This window comes from Camelina sativa, chromosome 10 (assembly GCF_030686135.1).
Source record: "Camelina sativa cultivar CO46 ecotype springtype chromosome 10, ASM3068613v1".
Lineage (NCBI taxonomy): Eukaryota > Viridiplantae > Streptophyta > Magnoliopsida > Brassicales > Brassicaceae > Camelina > Camelina sativa.
Genome location: NC_141889.1, coordinates 4,015,135 through 4,031,336, shown reverse-complemented (window position 1 = coordinate 4,031,336; position 16,202 = coordinate 4,015,135). Strand labels below are relative to the sequence as shown.

General features: G+C 36.6%; 3 protein-coding genes across 4 annotated transcripts; 1 reads left to right on the top strand and 2 right to left on the bottom strand.

Moving 5' to 3' along the window:
• Nucleotides 1-8: 8 nt before the first annotated feature.
• On the bottom strand, nt 9-3,331 carry LOC104717041 (exocyst complex component EXO70A1-like). The gene has a single exon (XM_010434549.3). The coding sequence runs from the start codon at nt 2,424-2,426 to the stop codon at nt 366-368; it is 2,061 nt and encodes a 686-aa protein (XP_010432851.1). The 5' UTR covers nt 2,427-3,331; the 3' UTR covers nt 9-365.
• Nucleotides 3,332-3,535: 204 nt separating this feature from the next.
• On the top strand, nt 3,536-5,501 carry LOC104717040 (F-box protein At1g30790). The gene has a single exon (XM_010434548.3). It carries the CDS (start codon nt 4,141-4,143, stop codon nt 5,314-5,316), a length of 1,176 nt encoding a protein of 391 aa, XP_010432850.3. The 5' UTR covers nt 3,536-4,140; the 3' UTR covers nt 5,317-5,501.
• A 1,184-nt stretch (nt 5,502-6,685) lies between these two features.
• Nucleotides 6,686-8,459, bottom strand: LOC104717039 (putative WRKY transcription factor 11). Of its 2 annotated transcripts, none has more exons than XM_010434546.3 (3): nt 7,487-8,459; nt 7,074-7,202; nt 6,686-6,964 (listed from the first exon to the last, which is right to left on the bottom strand). In XM_010434546.3, exons 1-3 carry the CDS (start codon nt 8,170-8,172, stop codon nt 6,781-6,783), a joined length of 999 nt encoding a protein of 332 aa, XP_010432848.1. In that variant the 5' UTR covers nt 8,173-8,459; the 3' UTR covers nt 6,686-6,780. The 2 variants fall into 2 exon arrangements, with proteins under 2 accessions (XP_010432848.1, XP_010432849.1); XM_010434547.3 differs by having other exon boundaries at nt 7,074-7,199.
• Between the last annotated feature and the right edge of the window lie 7,743 nt (nt 8,460-16,202).

The following is a 16,202-nucleotide window of genomic DNA, read 5'->3' as shown; positions in this document are numbered from 1 at the left end:
TGAAGAAAGAAAGAAAAAACTGGTTTCCCTGCATTTTCTGTTATTGTCTTAAAAATAATAAAAGTTACAAATGTAACACAACATTGAGAACAAGAAGATTCAAAGGGAAAGGATTTCCACATTTTTATGATCCTGTTCTTCTGGTTAACACATTAAATAGAATAATAATCTAACCCGCTTGGTCCCTAACATGAAGTCTTATAAGATAAACTGAACTAAAGGGACTTGACCAATGACTAAAACCTATACCTGATTGACAGTATTTATATACGTATAACAATACCTCTGCTTCCAGGAGATGAAGATCAGACCAATGTGGACATATTTAATACAACATTCGAGGTGTGAACAGCACATGACTACAATCAGACAACAGCGGAAGTGGTACGCCTAAGGTCAACATCGTTCTTGTGTTTCTCACTTGGCGGTGTTCCTTTGAAACTTCCATATCTCATTGGCTTAGGCATGTAAAGAGAACTGAGTATCTTCTCCAAAGCTACAACTGTGTATCTCACATACTTGCTTGAACTCGCGTCTTTCTCCACCAGTGGCCCATAGTTTTGCATATAGCTTCTGTATACCGGCACAATTGCCTGAACTATCTGCTGGCAAACTCTATCCCTCAAATCTTTTTCCGGTAAGACCCATGTGACTTGCTTCTTATACATCTCATCAAACGCATCATTGAATGCTTTCAATCTCTTCTTGACAAGATCACGAGCCGTAGCATGTCCACCCGAGAAAAGTATAAGTCCTTCTCGGCTCAAGTGGCTTGGAAGCTTACCCCAACTGTCTCTAAGAAATATCGTGGCGTAATACTCTTTGTACTGTTCATGTTCTTTCAGCCATGAATCTCCTAAATGATCCCCAATTTTTGTACCCTTTAGGTTCTTGTATAAATGCCAGTGATTATTCATACCGAAGAAATGAGCAAGCGTTTGATCTGGATATGCTTTCATCCATACATCTAGATTCTGCTCAATGGCTTTGATTATTCTTAGAACCTCAACCATAAGCTGATTATCTTGGAACCTTTCTGATCTCCAGCTTTTATGTATGAGCAGAACCTGAGTTAGTGTAGACTTGTACTTTTCTCCAATAAGTTTATTGCAATAATCAGTAACAAAACTGACTAATCTAGGCACACCACCGTCGTTAGGAGGCGGGGTCTGTTTCTGAATCTCTACTTGAACGAGAAGCTCCCAGAAGATTTCCGCCGCACCATCGATTATCCTTTTAATGAGATCCCTTGTGAAGTTTTGGATCTCAATACAAGCTGCTCCACCAAAGAGACGGTTGAAATCTGCTCTCAGTTTGTTTAACGAAGTAAATATATCTAACAGCTTCAGAAGCTTGATTGGATCTTTCTTGCTATCAGTCACAGTTTTCCCAAACTGAAGGAACGCGAGCATACCGGCCTGAGCAGCAATCTTAGAAAAGCAATCCATCCATACATTCAGCCCGAGTCTTTCAAAAACATCATTGCAAAGCTTGAACTCTGCTTCAAACAGATGCTTAACCGCAAACTCTAAATGATTCCCCCACTGAGCTATATACCCTTCTATGCTCTGCACATCGTTGAACTCAGAAACCGAGATGTCTAGATAATCTAAGTCGAGTGCTTGAAGACTAGCTCTAACATTCGAGCTCCTCACTTCAACGTATATTGAAATGCACTTGTCGAGTCTGTTATTAGCTCTGAGTCTCCCAAGAATGGCTTGAAGTTTATGAATTACAGTTACAGGCAACTGAGACGGTGCAATGCAAGCCTGATCTCCGAGGGATGACGGAGACGCCATTGGAAGTGGTACACTGTTATCTTTCAAGAGCCTTCTGAACTCGCTTTCAAGCTTATCTAAAGCAGCATCCCTAAGCCCGCCATCAAGACGCAGTTGAGATCTCTCTTTCTCTCCTCCTCCTTCAACGTCATTATGAAATTCCCTAAGCCCTCTTAAGGATTTCTTTAAATTCAAAAGATACTTCTCATCAGCAACTTTGTGATCTCCCAAATACTCAACTATATCTTCCAACCACTGGATAGCTAACCCACAATTCTCCCCTAGAAACTTCAACGCTTCCTCTAACCGCTTCAACACAGCTAAATAACCAGAAAGATCACTCCTAGGATCTGATAACAAAGACTTCTCAAGTCCATGAACAGCATCAAAAACCTTAAGCACAGCGGCTGCAGGACCAACAGCTCGGTTAATATTACCACCAACATCCCCAAGAGCATCTCTATCAGCACGTATAGGCCTAACGGCAGCTTCAAGGGAAGGCAATCTCTGCTCAATCTCATCAAACCTAGGACCAGTCTTCCCCAAAGCTAACCCAATAGCTTTCGATTTCTCAAGACTCGATTTTAAAGACTTCCTTGCAGCTAGTAAGCTCTGAATCCCTCGATCCACCCCAGTAGACTCCGCCATTATCAAATTCAATCAGAATAGAAAACCCTAGAAACCCCCAAAGAAAAAGCCACTCCAGTGAAAGCAATTATTAATCTTCCAAACTTTATTCCTAATAAAAATGAAGACTTTAGAGCTAATCGATTCAGAATCAGATGCAAAACTGTTTTGCATCAAACACTTTCCTCTTTTTTGTTTATCTTTCTTTTATTCGTCTCCTTTATCACCACACTAAATCAAACCAAACCCAAATAAAACTAGTTAAGAACAGAAACTGACAAACAAAAACAAACAAACCCAGGAGGACACAGAAAATTTCCACAGCTACCAAACAACCAAAAACCTAACCAGAGAGCAGAAAATTCCAAGAAAAGGAAGTCACTTTTTTAACTTAGACACTCAAACGAAAGAGAATGAGTCGAGATAAGGTCTTCCACTGAATTGGGTCGCCGGCGAAGAGTCGATCCGGTGGCGAACAGAGAGTTTGGCGGAAGAATCGAAACGGTGCGAGTTTCTCCAAAGAGAGAGATACCCAGAAAAAGAAAAAACTAACGCAGATGAAAAGAAAAAAAAAAAAACTTTTGTGTGTTTCGACAGTTTTTAATTTTTCTCGCGATGCCCGACGAAAACTGCCAAAGTGCATGACAGTGGAGCACAAGGTTTCACAGCTTCACTTGCGACTTTGGTAAAAAAATTAAAATTAAAAACTTGCTAACAATATTATACTAGTACAGAAGAAAACTAATCAAATGTTAATTACTGAGCAACTTTTTTTGTTTTAACTATTGAATCTTTGCTTTTTCTGTCAATAGATTTATGCTTCAAAATTGTGTTCAGATTTTCGAATCTTTTCACTTTTTTTTTTTTTTTCTTTTTCTGCCAAACATTTTCTGAATGTTAGTAGACTTTGTGATGATAGTCTACTTTTTAATGTAATTTACGATATTCAACGTTGTGGTAACGTACGACTTAAGCCTAAATTAATTCACTTGTACTTCAATGCCAAAATATAAATACTGTATAAAGAAGGAAAAACTCTAGTTAAGCTATGTGTTCCAATTCCATGAGAATTTTTAAATGGTTTTTGGATTTACAAAATTTAATATTACGAGGATTGGGATATATTGCTGAGATTATATTTATAGTTGATTACGATAAATTTAACATCTATGTTATCGTATACATGATACTAAAATTTGTAGTTGACACACATGAGATGTGTGTGAGAAGACATAGACAGTTAGACACCAAAAAACTTAATGGATTTATTCTTCTAAACCGTAATTCAATAAACGATTTGCCCAGGATGATGTTGGTCACGCACTCACGCTGGACGACTCTCTAAGCGTGTGCGTCCTCAACTATTATCTCACTATGGTACTGATCAGGATTTCCAACCTGATGCGTCAGCTACTCACGAGTGTGCAGAAACTAATCTTGGCCCTCCTCCTATAAGGATCACAGTACTCAAGGAGCTTGGTATTATTAAGCTCACTCAAAGAGATTATATTTAGTTGATTTACTTGTTATGATTAGGATGTGTTGTTGGTTCATCTGTTTTTTTTAGTACCACAAAAAAAAAAAAAAAGAAAAGGTCCGATAGCGTTTGCTTCTCACGGGTCGGGTCAGGAATCGCCTTTTCTCGGGTAGATAAATCTAGATCCAGGTATTTGCCGGCTCTCTCTCTCTTGATTTGAAGCTGATTGATTAGTGATAAGATTGGCTGGTGAAGTTAATGATGAAGACCCAGCACCACCACCAAAACCAAAAGAAACTGGGTCGTCGTAAGGATGAGAAAGTAGACAAGCTAGTAGTAGATCAGTTGCCTACTGATCTAGAGGTGGAGATACTGGCTAGATTGCCGGCAAAGTCTCTGATGAAGGTCCAATGCGTGTCCAAGATGTGGTCTTCCATAATCCGAAGCCAGAGATTCGTCGATTCCTTCTACGCTTTGTCCTCGACGCGATCGCGTTTCACAGTCACTTTCTGTAACGCCGACGCCGAGCGATTGTTCATCTATTCATCTTCCTTCGAGGAGGAAGAGAGATCTTTGGTTGCCAAGCTACAAATGACAATACCTTCTGTGGACTTGATCTACGGCTTCAAGAGTCCTTCCGTCCACGGCTTTCTCGGTTGTTGTAGTGGCGATCAGTTCATTGTATGTAACCCTACCACGAGGCAAGTCATTAGCTTGCCCATTAAAACAGCCCGCGCATCCTTGGGATATGATCCTGTTGGTCGTCAATTCAAAGCCTTGAACCTGGTGTCTCCTCCTGACCTCTTTCCTGCTTTTCTTGTGCACGAGGCTATAACATTTGAAGGAGGAGGAGGAAGAGTATCACGCAAACAGGTTACCTCCGCTCCTTATTACCCTGTAACCGATGGACTTTACATCAATGGTTCCATCTATTATGCTGCTTGGGCCCGTAGCCAAAAAAGGGATCCGGTGGTTGTGTGTTTTGATGTTAGATCCGACAACATCAGTTTTATCAAAGCCCCTTGGGAAGTTGTGGCTTGCGACTCTGATTCAATATTGATTGATTACCGAGGTAAGTTGGCTTCGATTATAGTAGACGCCTATTCTCCTTTCCAAATTTTTGGTTTATGGATACTTGAGGATGCCTTGAAACATGAATGGTCCAACCAAACCTTTGAGCTTCCCTTCCCTTTACTCAATATGACTTCCCCGGGCACCAACAAGGCTGGTGATATCATTTTTGCCCCAACATATCTCCCACCCGTTGCTACTTTCTTCTTCCTTTACTACTACAATGTAGAAAATCAACTCATCAGAAGCGTTAGGCTCCACGGTGTTGCAGACGATGAAGACTTTCAGCGCCGATATGGACTCCTAGATTATTGTTACGTCAATATCTCACCCGAACATGTTGAAAGTATTGCCTCTTTGTAATGTGTTTTATTTGATTGTTTCTTCTCTAATCTAAGGACCCCTTCTTAATGTAAGAGGAGCTTGACATACTCCGAGTGTTTTTTTTTTTTTTTCCTTCTAATAATCGATATTTAAGCGCTTGGCTTTTCAACACCAAGCAAAACTAGTTTGTGTTATCTTACCACTGATGATTTTCTTGTTGTTCATATTTTGTTTGTTTTTCTAAATCTTTTGTTTTTGTTGCTCAGACGGTAATATATATGCACAAGATTTCACTGAACCACATGATGCATGCAGGTAATCATTGTGGATGTCGTTTCTCTACATAATCGTAGATTAAGCCATTGCGGATGTCCTTGAATGATTTGCGTTTGCTTTGTGATGTGGATTTGGAAAGAGGTGGTGGATCTTGATCTTGAAAACTAGGCTTGATGTTTGCCTTATTGAGTTAAATACTTCTGACTGAATATATCTGAGCTGAAATTGCGTTTTCTTAGGATGAAATCGTTAAGTTGTTACATATGTGAATCAATACAAAAAAAAAAAAAAAAAAAAAAAATCCGCTCGCATATAAAAGGAGTAAATAATTTACTCACTTCATTAGACTTGGTTGATCAAACAAATGACACCAACCAAAATAGAAATTAAACGAATTCGTATTAGTTGACCAAATTAAGTTCATTATAACATTTCTCATCCGTCTCATTTTGTACCACATGATTTGGTGTGGTCGTCGTTCTGTACATGTTATTGATTGTGTATCCTATTTTTTGTTGGTTGGACAAGAAGTAATGTTTCCTTCCTAACCAGAAACTGAAACTTTTGTCTCATTAAAAACATACAATACATGGTGCCAAAATGTTCGGCTTATGGGTCGATGTTGAAATGTAAACATAGGAAATGGTCAAACCATGATACTTCATTTTTTTAAAATAAGTCAGTCGGTGAGAACAATTGGTAATTTAACACGAGAAAAATAGAAAACGATTGTCAAACTAAACTCAACTAGTAAACTTCGTCCAAGTTCAGACGGCATAAAACTACTTTAGTTGACCCACATAACTTGTCTTTTGGAATTCACATTTATTTAGAAAACTGAAATTCATTATCCAACACAAGAACCCAACTAACAGCATTAAGTATTCATTGACTTTTGTAATCATTCATCTATTTTTGTCAACTTAACTTTCGAAAACAATCCAACGGCCACCCGCTCATAGTTGTATGAATAGAAAAAACAAAAGAATGAATAATGAAATGAAAACGACGAACATAAGTCTACATCATTTGGTAAGCAATTAATATCATAACCTCTACGGCTCTACCTAATACCCATATCTGCTAATCATCAACAATAGTAGTAGTATTAAACATGAACAACCACGACTAATTTTCTCTAATTTTAATATTTCTTAGTTAAAAGAAAAAAAACAATTTACAAACCAATCCATCTAAAGTACTCAAAAAAAAAAAAAATTACAAAAGTCAAGCCGAGGCAAAGACTAAATCATTAACGCCTGAAGAAGAAATATTCTCCTGCATCGCCGCGGATTGGTTGTGACGGTGCTCTCCTTCGTACGTAACAATCAGCATTGCTGGATCATCTAACGCTCGTTCCACATGTTTCCTAGCTGGACATCCTCTAAACGTACTGCACTTGTAGTAACCACTGGATCAATCATAACAAAATTAAACACCGTTAGATCTCTCAACTAAACTAAATTATATCAACAACGGTACGGTGAATTAATAATAAAAGCAGGGTGTAGGATAGTTACCGTGGGTGTGGTGAGCCTTTGATCGGTTTTTGTCCGTACTTCCTCCACGAGTACTCGTCCGGTGGTATATCGGCGATCTTTGCACTTATCGCCGGTACCCTCACGGTTCTCTTCATCTTGTTTTTCCTGCTTCATTAAAATTAAAATAATAACAAAACTATTAATTAACGAACAAATAAAATTAAAAGTCAACGGTCAAACAAGTCTCTAGTTTGTTGTCGGCAAGCTAAAACTAAATAAGTAATTACTAAACCGGGAATAATGTTTACGGTTCACCTAATTGAATTATTACTGATTTAATTAATGATATAGCAAGGGTAGTAATAGTCAACTCAATGAAAGGGTTGAAATTAAATAAGTAGTCACTGAGTAGTTTGTTAAAGCGACAGGCGGGTGACGTAACGTAAAAATACCTTTTTTTGCAATGGCATTTTCCGTGGCCTGAGCCGGAGATTCTGCCGGAGAAACTCTCGGAGTGCTCGTGCTCGAGGCATCTTTTTCTGTAAGGATGACCGGCCAAGGGTGGCTTTCCGGAGGATGTAACAGGCTGCGACGGAGCACAGGCGAGGAAGATTTTCCCGTTTGAGACGCTTCCATCGCCGGTGATCGCCGACGACATGTAGGATGAGTTTAAAGAGACGCTGAAGTTTTCTTTCGAGAATTCCAGGTCTGAGCTTTTTGATTTGGAACCGAAGATGGTCGGTTTAGAGAAATCGAGTGTCACGCTAGGCTGGTTCGAATGAACGAAGCTCGACGGCGGAGGAGGAACGATTTGAGGAAGATGAGAAACAATCGGAGCTTCCAACGGAGCAGGTTTAACGACCTGAGGGAGTGGAGGAGGAGGAGAAACGACCGCGGATGAGCGAACCGGTCCACGTCTAAACCGAGCGTGACCAGTACGGTTAAGAAGAGAAATGACGGTTTTGAATTTAGAAACGGTGAAATCAGTGATCTCGGAGCAGTCAACTTTGCGTTGTTGTTCGGGACGGTTCGAGAGTACACGGATCAGATGCTCCATACTTTGTAAGCCTTGCGATGCAGCCTCTTGGATAGCCGTTTGATCGTCTATCTTGGGGAAACGCATAAGATCGACGGCCATGATGATCTCTTGTTTTAATTATTTCTTTCCCCTACAGTATTAATGTTTTTGCTCGTCGAAGAAGAAGATGGATGAGAAAAGAGAGAGAGGGATGATGGCGTGATATATGGGGAAAAGGAGGGAGAAGGGGAGGTGACCCGGTCAGATTTATTTATTTATTTTATTTTATTTTAGTCAAACCATGTGAAGGTTTTGATCTAACGGCTGTGATTGAGTTGAGTATTTCCATGGAATTTTTTTTATCGGATTTTTTTTTTTTTTTCCATGGAATAAAGCAACAAATATAAATCAAAGTTTGGTCTCCTCAACTTCGATGTTACTGGGTCCCTACCCTGGCATCCGAATTTATCGTTTTCTTCATATTTAAGATATTTTTTTTTTCTCTCAACTCTAAATAACAACATCAAAAATTACACAAAATTAACCATGATTATCTTAAATTTAACAAAGAAAATTAGCTTAATCGAATTGTTTATATTTGAACAATTTTTGTCAATGACTCTCATATACACACAAAAAATGGAGGAGAAAAAGGTCCAGCTGGAAATTTGGTTGAGGACAACAGAAGGAACTATGAAGAGTTGTCAACGAGACATGGATGATTGATTTAATAAAATAATAATGGGTACATTTGACTTTTTATTTTTTTGTAGTTTTCAATTATTATTATATTTTATGTTTGTTTCATTTTGAATCTTCTGTGTTCTTTCAAATTCTATGAGACTTTTCATGTTTTGTCAACTATAGATTCAGAATTAACTATTTTGATAGGTTGTCTATATAATAAAAGTGATGACCATGTTTAATTTGGGGTTTGTTTGTTTCCATAACAGCTACTAGTAAAAGATTTGGTGTTAAGACTTTTACTTCTTTAGTACAGTAGTTAAGCTAACCCTTAATTATTTCTAGAAACAGTCTTCCACTTCAACAATTATCACAGAGCGAACACCTTAATTAGGTAATTTATTCTACAGATATTGTGAAAGAATTCATAATACTAGCAGTACTGGTTTGACTAAGAGATTTTTAAAAGTCCACTAGAACAACGATTATTAATAATAAATAAGACAAAGGAGGAAGAAAAGCTAGTCAATACAATAAAACTACAATGTTTCTTGCTGTAGCATGACACATCAGCTTTTGTTTTCATGCATAGACTAACACATCAATTAAAATGAATATCCAATCAAATTATAACAATTAATATACATCATCTCTAATTTGCTTACATGTCATCATTCTATCTTACCTTTCCATTTCTCTTTTTGCTTCACCATATTTCGAGACTCAACAACCAACACTCTGAAAATACAGAAACAGAGAAGAGATTGGATTATGGTAATCTGTTGGATTTCAATCTAGAGAAGAGGTTAGATTAGGGTAATCTGTTGGATTTCAATCTATAATCAGCTCTAATCCGTTGGGTGTTAATTTTAGGGATAAACAATCTCAGACATTGTATCCTTTTTTATTTCTTTCTATCTCAGTAAACATCGCTCATCTCCAATTTTGATTCTTATTAATCGTGAAAGTGGAAAACAATCTTCTTTAGCAACGACCATGGAGAACAATCACGGCGATGGCGATTTTAGAATTTTGGTGAAAACGAGAGGGCACCCAAAGTCCCACGTTGGAGGTTATGTGTGAGATGCTGGCGAGGGAGGAGGAAGGTGAAGCCGCTGCGGCTGAATTGGAATGCTTATGGACCTCTGAAATTCGGTTACATCAGTTAGTTCAGGGAGATAGTAGCAATGCCGCGGCTGCTACTACTGAGGATAGTACATGGAGGAAGCTGATCATGATTCGCATCACAAGCGTGGCAAAGTGTACTTTGGCTTGCGTGAGTTCTCTAACTCCTTTTTCTTGGCTATGTTTTCTTTGAAAGAAGAACCTTCTAAAAATGAAACTTGATATAAAGTGGTCGAAAATAAAGTTTTGATTTTTCAATGAAATTGTGTAGAGGTGTGACCTTATCATATTTTAGAATTTTGAAACCAAGCTTGTAAACTCTGCTCTAACATCCTTGTAGCAAATTTGCAGTTGCCTCTGATTTTATCTTGATTGTAGACTAACTTTGTTTTGTCCAATGTATCTTTATCATCGTTTTATTGTATAGATTATTTTTCTTTCTTTCAGGTGTCCACAACTCATGTCTTTATCATTAAAAAGAATTAATATGTCACAGGCGATGATTAACTGTCCACTCCTCTAACTTCTTGATATAGCCTCATGCCATAAGCTTTTGGATGTTACTATTTGTTCAGCAGTCATTTCATGTCTTCAGTTAGAGTCACTTGATGTTTCTAACTGTTCTTGTTTCAGTGATGAAACTTTGCGGCATATAGCCCAGGCTTCTGTTAATATGCATATTTTAAATGCTTCATACTGCCCAATATATCTCTTTAGGTTGGTCCTATTAGATATCTTCTTTGCTCCCTCCATTTCTGTTGTCTCATTCTCTTTTTTTCTGAATTGATTTCCCTTTTGTTCTTTGAACTTAGCACATCTTCCATTGTTGATTGTTCATAGCTGTGAGGTTATGACATCCGCTTCTATGACTTGGATTGCTAATAGTCATGCGTTAGAGGTCAGTGATCGTTCTACAACCTTTAACTATTTTCTTTTGTTTTCCACACGGCATGGACCACACCCAAAAGCGTATTGTTCTACAATCTTTAAACGAATACCACAATTTCAGTTGGGTTGACCACATCCACATATAATCTGTTGCATGTTTTGGAGCTTGACAATTGCATTATGTTGACATCTTTATCTTTGCATATCTCCTACTTTTATTATATTGAGTTCTCATTTTTTATAGCTTTTTCTCTGTTTTTTACTTTATAACAGTGATTTGTGCATAGGTTGTATGAGGTGTGATGATAAAGCTAAGTCGAATGTAGGTGTACTCATTGCTGTGCTTCTGCAAATTTATATTCAAAGGTAAATTCAATAAACTAATACAATCTTTTTTTTTAAAAAGATAAATTTATTTTAGAATGAAATAAAAGATTTTGTAGCTACATAATGTGGTCTTAGAATCTAAAATTCCTAATAAAATAAATAAAACACAAAACAACTATGCTTCTTTCTAATAGTGATTTGTGTTAAAGTATGTAAGACCAAAAAGAAAATAGTCTTCCCTAATCCAAGTACCTATTTTATGTTACATAGACAATCCAATTAAGCAATTCTACCAATAATAATAAGAAAAAAATCAATAAAAACACACACGGTATATGTCATTAAATAAAAAAATCAACAACCAAAATTAAGTAAAAATAATAACGAAACAACAAAACTAATAAAATGGACCTCCAATACATCCTAAAACAAGAAAAAGAAAACATTATACAGTACTCTACAATTCCATAACAAAAAAACTAAAATAAAAATAAATAACAACACATAATAAAATAAAATAATCACATAAACATCTTTAAAAAAAATAAAAGTGATTTTACATTACAAACAACATACGAAACTAAACACTACAATAGTTATATAGAAAAACAAAATAAAAAATAACCCCATGACGTAGTAAAAATCAATGGAAGGTTTTATATTATAGTTTAAAATCAGTAAAAACTAATTAATTATCTACAACTTAAATATTACTTTGACAATAACTTAATCCATATGCTATTATAATAGGATTAAAATAATATACAAAACCAGATTAAAGTAAAAATATGTTTATGTAGTTTGACAAATAATAACTTTTCTAATAAGACAAAAAAACACTATATAACAATTATGTGATTAAATTTGTAAAAACTACAAAAAAACACCACAAAATCAAACTATACTAATATATCTTCCACAAAAGGTAAAAAAAATAAATAGAACATATATTAAGATTAGTTAAACTATTTATATAATTAATTTTACCTGATTTATATGTAAACATTTATAAGCCATTCTATGTTTATAACAATTATGTGACTTTGAAATTACTCTATTTTTATTTATTAGTGCATTTTTCTATCTTAACATTGTATAAACGGTAGTTTTTATAATTATTTCAATTAAAAAAACATATTTTTAATAATTAAATATATCTAAGAAAAGTATTCGGCGGGTTTAACTTAGTTTATTTAAAATTTTGAAGTAGCACTGTACTTACTACTTTTTAAAAAAGATTATTCATTTATTTCGCTATTTGACCACCTCGTTAACCGGGTGGTCCCGATAACTCTTATACGAACCGTTAGATTTTATAAAGATAGATCCAACGGTGGATCTGTGGATGCTAGTGTTGACTAATTTTTATTATATTTATGAGCCTAAAACAATAATCTCCAGCCAGCTATTTAGGTTCTAGTCACGTGTCGACTTTGTTATGTATGTCTCATATGTATTGATGATTTGATGGTATTGGTATAGTAGCTGTCCCGTTTCTTACAAAAAAAAAATGTATTAAGGAAAACAAACATTAGGAAAAGCATCAGATTGATAAATTAGGGAAAGCTTGTTTTTTGATTAATTTTTAACTGGCAAAATATATGTTTTGGGAATTAATCTGGACATCAGATTAAAATCTCTAACTTATTGTAAAAAAAAAAAAAAATAGACCGTGTTGTGTAACGTGTTAATGGCTATATGGGTGGAGAAGAAACCATGGGTTGTTGTTATTTTAAAACACTTTCCTTTTGTCAACGATTAAATTATAACATGGGGTTAGTTGACCCGACCGATCGAGTTGTATTATTATTGTCGTGCACGTCTGTTATCTATATATGTTTACAAAAATCTCAATGATCATCCTTTTCTTTATGTGTGTCAATGTGTTTTGGTATAATGGTATCTTGTTTGGATCATCTCTTTTCTTCCGTCCCGATCAATGTTTGCTTGGTTAATTAAAATCAGAACAGATAACAAATAGAGTTATTTGTAAGAACGAAACAACAAATAAAACTTATTTTGGTTCTATATATCTATTCTAGGTATATCGCCGGGAAAAATCTGTTGTAATAAACTACGATGAAATCTTATTCATTCCCGTTTTTTGTTTGTTCTTGGGTTTTTAATAAATTATAATAAGCAGGTGAAGAAACGTGTTCGTTAAATTGCATGTGGTATCTCTACGTACAACCTTACTTATTAGTATTATTATTACTATTTTTTCTTTTGTGTGGCACAACGTATTGTCATCTTGGGCGTTCAGCAGAAATGGATTGTTCGAGTCGGGTTGTTCGGTTTTTTTTAATCGGGTTTTTTAAAATCTTACTGAATTAAACTCAAATTGTAATTTGGTTCGGTTCGGACGGTACTAGGGTTAATCGGGTCGGTTACTTGAATAAACTTTGTATCCGAAAACAATATCTAATTCGGTTTATTTAACCCGAATTAAAAATTTTCTGAAGCAAACACCAAAGCAGAACCTGCTAAGTTTATGTACTAGTAGCTTAAAGTTGTGTTAATGAGTTTATAGATTTTAAGCTACTAGTACAAACTATTACAAACCATTACAGACCATTAAAGAAGCTGCTAAGCTAACATTTTATCTTGTTTAAGCTAGCATTACATCAAAAAACCAATCCATCAACAAACTTACAAAAGCATGCTACTTCACATCAAAAAGTAGTCAAAAGAGCAGCTTCAAGTCAGTACTATGCCATCCATTGTTAACGCCGCATTCCGCATCGAAAAGAACAAAATACGCAGCTTCTTACCTGTGAAAATCATAACAAAAACAATGTTAATCAACAACAAAAACAAAACTTATATGAACATTTGGACAAAACCACAATCATACCTGTCATACTATGAAGAATCATGGAATAGCTTCTGTTGGATTCCGAGAATCTACACAAGAAAAATAGATGCAAGAAATTAATAAACTTATAGATATCAAAAGATTTGAAAGGATAACTAAACCGAGAGAACTTAAACTTACCAAGAAACTCAAAGAATTTAACTTCCTCCAACATCTAGGCCAAGTTTGCTACGGCTACTTCTCCTTTATACGAAGTCTTAAACCATTGTTGGGTGCACAACAAGACCTCAACCATGTAAGGAGTTAAAGAACTTCGGTAAGGATCCAAGACCCTTCCACTTGTACTAAAAGTTGATTCTGAAGCAACCGATGAGGCTTGAATTGCTAGAACATCTCTAGCCATTTCTGACAAGACTGGATATTTTGGGCTATTACATCTCCACCAACTGAGAACATCATAAGGCATCCCCAACTTATTCTCTACTCTCGTCTCAGGTTTCTCTGCTAGATGTTGTTGTAACTCATTGTAGTTATCTGCAGAAGTCTTCAACCCAACCACCTTGTCGAATATTGCAAGTATCCCCTCACAATCTTCATCATATGATAACTCAAAGACGGTAGACTTTGGCTGAGAATTTGGGGTGTCTTCGATGGCTTCTGGTGTGCTCAGCTTGAAACTGTAATGCTCATACAGTTTCTTCATAACATCTGAAACTTTAGAGTTAAGGTGCCTAGACTCTATTGTCTCCTTACCATACAACTGGTCAAAGCAGAGAGAAGCAAACATCATCTTGTTTCGAGGGTCAAAGACACTAGCCACAATCACTAGCGGATTCATGTTTCCCAATCCATCCCAATACTTCTCAAACTTATCCCTCATAACATGAGCTTGCTTTCTGATCTCCTCATCAGGACTGGTACAGTTACTCATCAGGTTCCTCTCAATGTCGACAATCTCATTGTAACAGACAGTGGAACAAACTGAATTAGAAGCAGAGAATATCAAAGTGCACTTATAAAAGATTTTCAGAAACTTGACCAACCTTGCAATTTCCTCAAAAAGTAGAATTAGTCGGCGGTCCAACTCGTTTAGCGTTTGTTTTCTCATCCTCTTCCTCAAAATAATCACAGTACAACTTGTCCTCAACTTCTATCTTCTCAAAAGCCTTCCTCAACTTCAAAGCAGAACTCAACATCAGATATGTTGAGTTCCAGCGTGTGCAAACGTCGAGAGGCAAACTCCCTCTACACAATTTCCCTGTTTCACATCGCAATACGAAAGACTTCAACCTAGTGAATGATGACCGAACATACTTCACAACATTCCTAACAGCAACAACATGATGATTTACCTTCTTTAAACCATCTCCGACAATTAGATTGAGGATATGTGCACAGCAACGCATATGTAGATAATCACCATCCCTAACTAATGCTTCCTCTCCTCTCAGCCTTAACTGAACGTTAAAAGCATCCAACGCCTTGTCATTGTTCTTCGCATTATCAAATATCACAGTGAAGACCTTCTGAATTCCCCAATCATCTAAGCAATCCATCAACTGCCCAGCAATGGTGTCTCCTTTGTGATCAATAATGACCTTAAAGCTCAGAATTCTCTTCTGCAATTCCCATTCACTATTAATCCAGTGATCGGTGATCACCATGTAGCTGTATGATGTGGTAGAACACGTCCATATATCCTTAGTGAGAGAAACCCTTTGTTTCTTTACACTAAACAGATTCTTCAGAGCTGTCTTCTCTTGCAGATACATCGCCACAATGTCTTTAGTACTAGTCCTTCTAGAGAATGTGTTGTACAGCGGCAACACATTGAAGCAGAACCGCTTCCATCCCTCTGACTTGACAAATGAGAGTGGCAACTCATTCACTACAACCATCTCATTAACTGATCTTCTAAACAGCATCGGGTCATACTTAATGGATTTAAGATTCACATTGTTATCACCAGTGATAACCTTCTGCTTTTCCTTTTCTACCCAATCCTTGTACCGCTTGCATCTATTAATGTGACCTATCATCGGGCTAGTCCCTACTGCCTTAGTATCACAAGATATCTCTGCTGCACAATACTTACAGTAGCTCTTAGCATTCTCTCCTTCCCTTTTGCAGAAAATGTTCCCAAACCGGAGCTCTTTTAGCATACATCTTTCTTGGTTTCGGTGGCTTATCAGTACCAGATGCAGGTCTTGGGCGCTTCTTTCCAGATGTAACATTCGCTGCAACATCCGTAGTTGCATCTTGTTGTCCGGCTTGAACTGTAGGCTCCTTCTCGTTCTCGTTAGTCATCTAC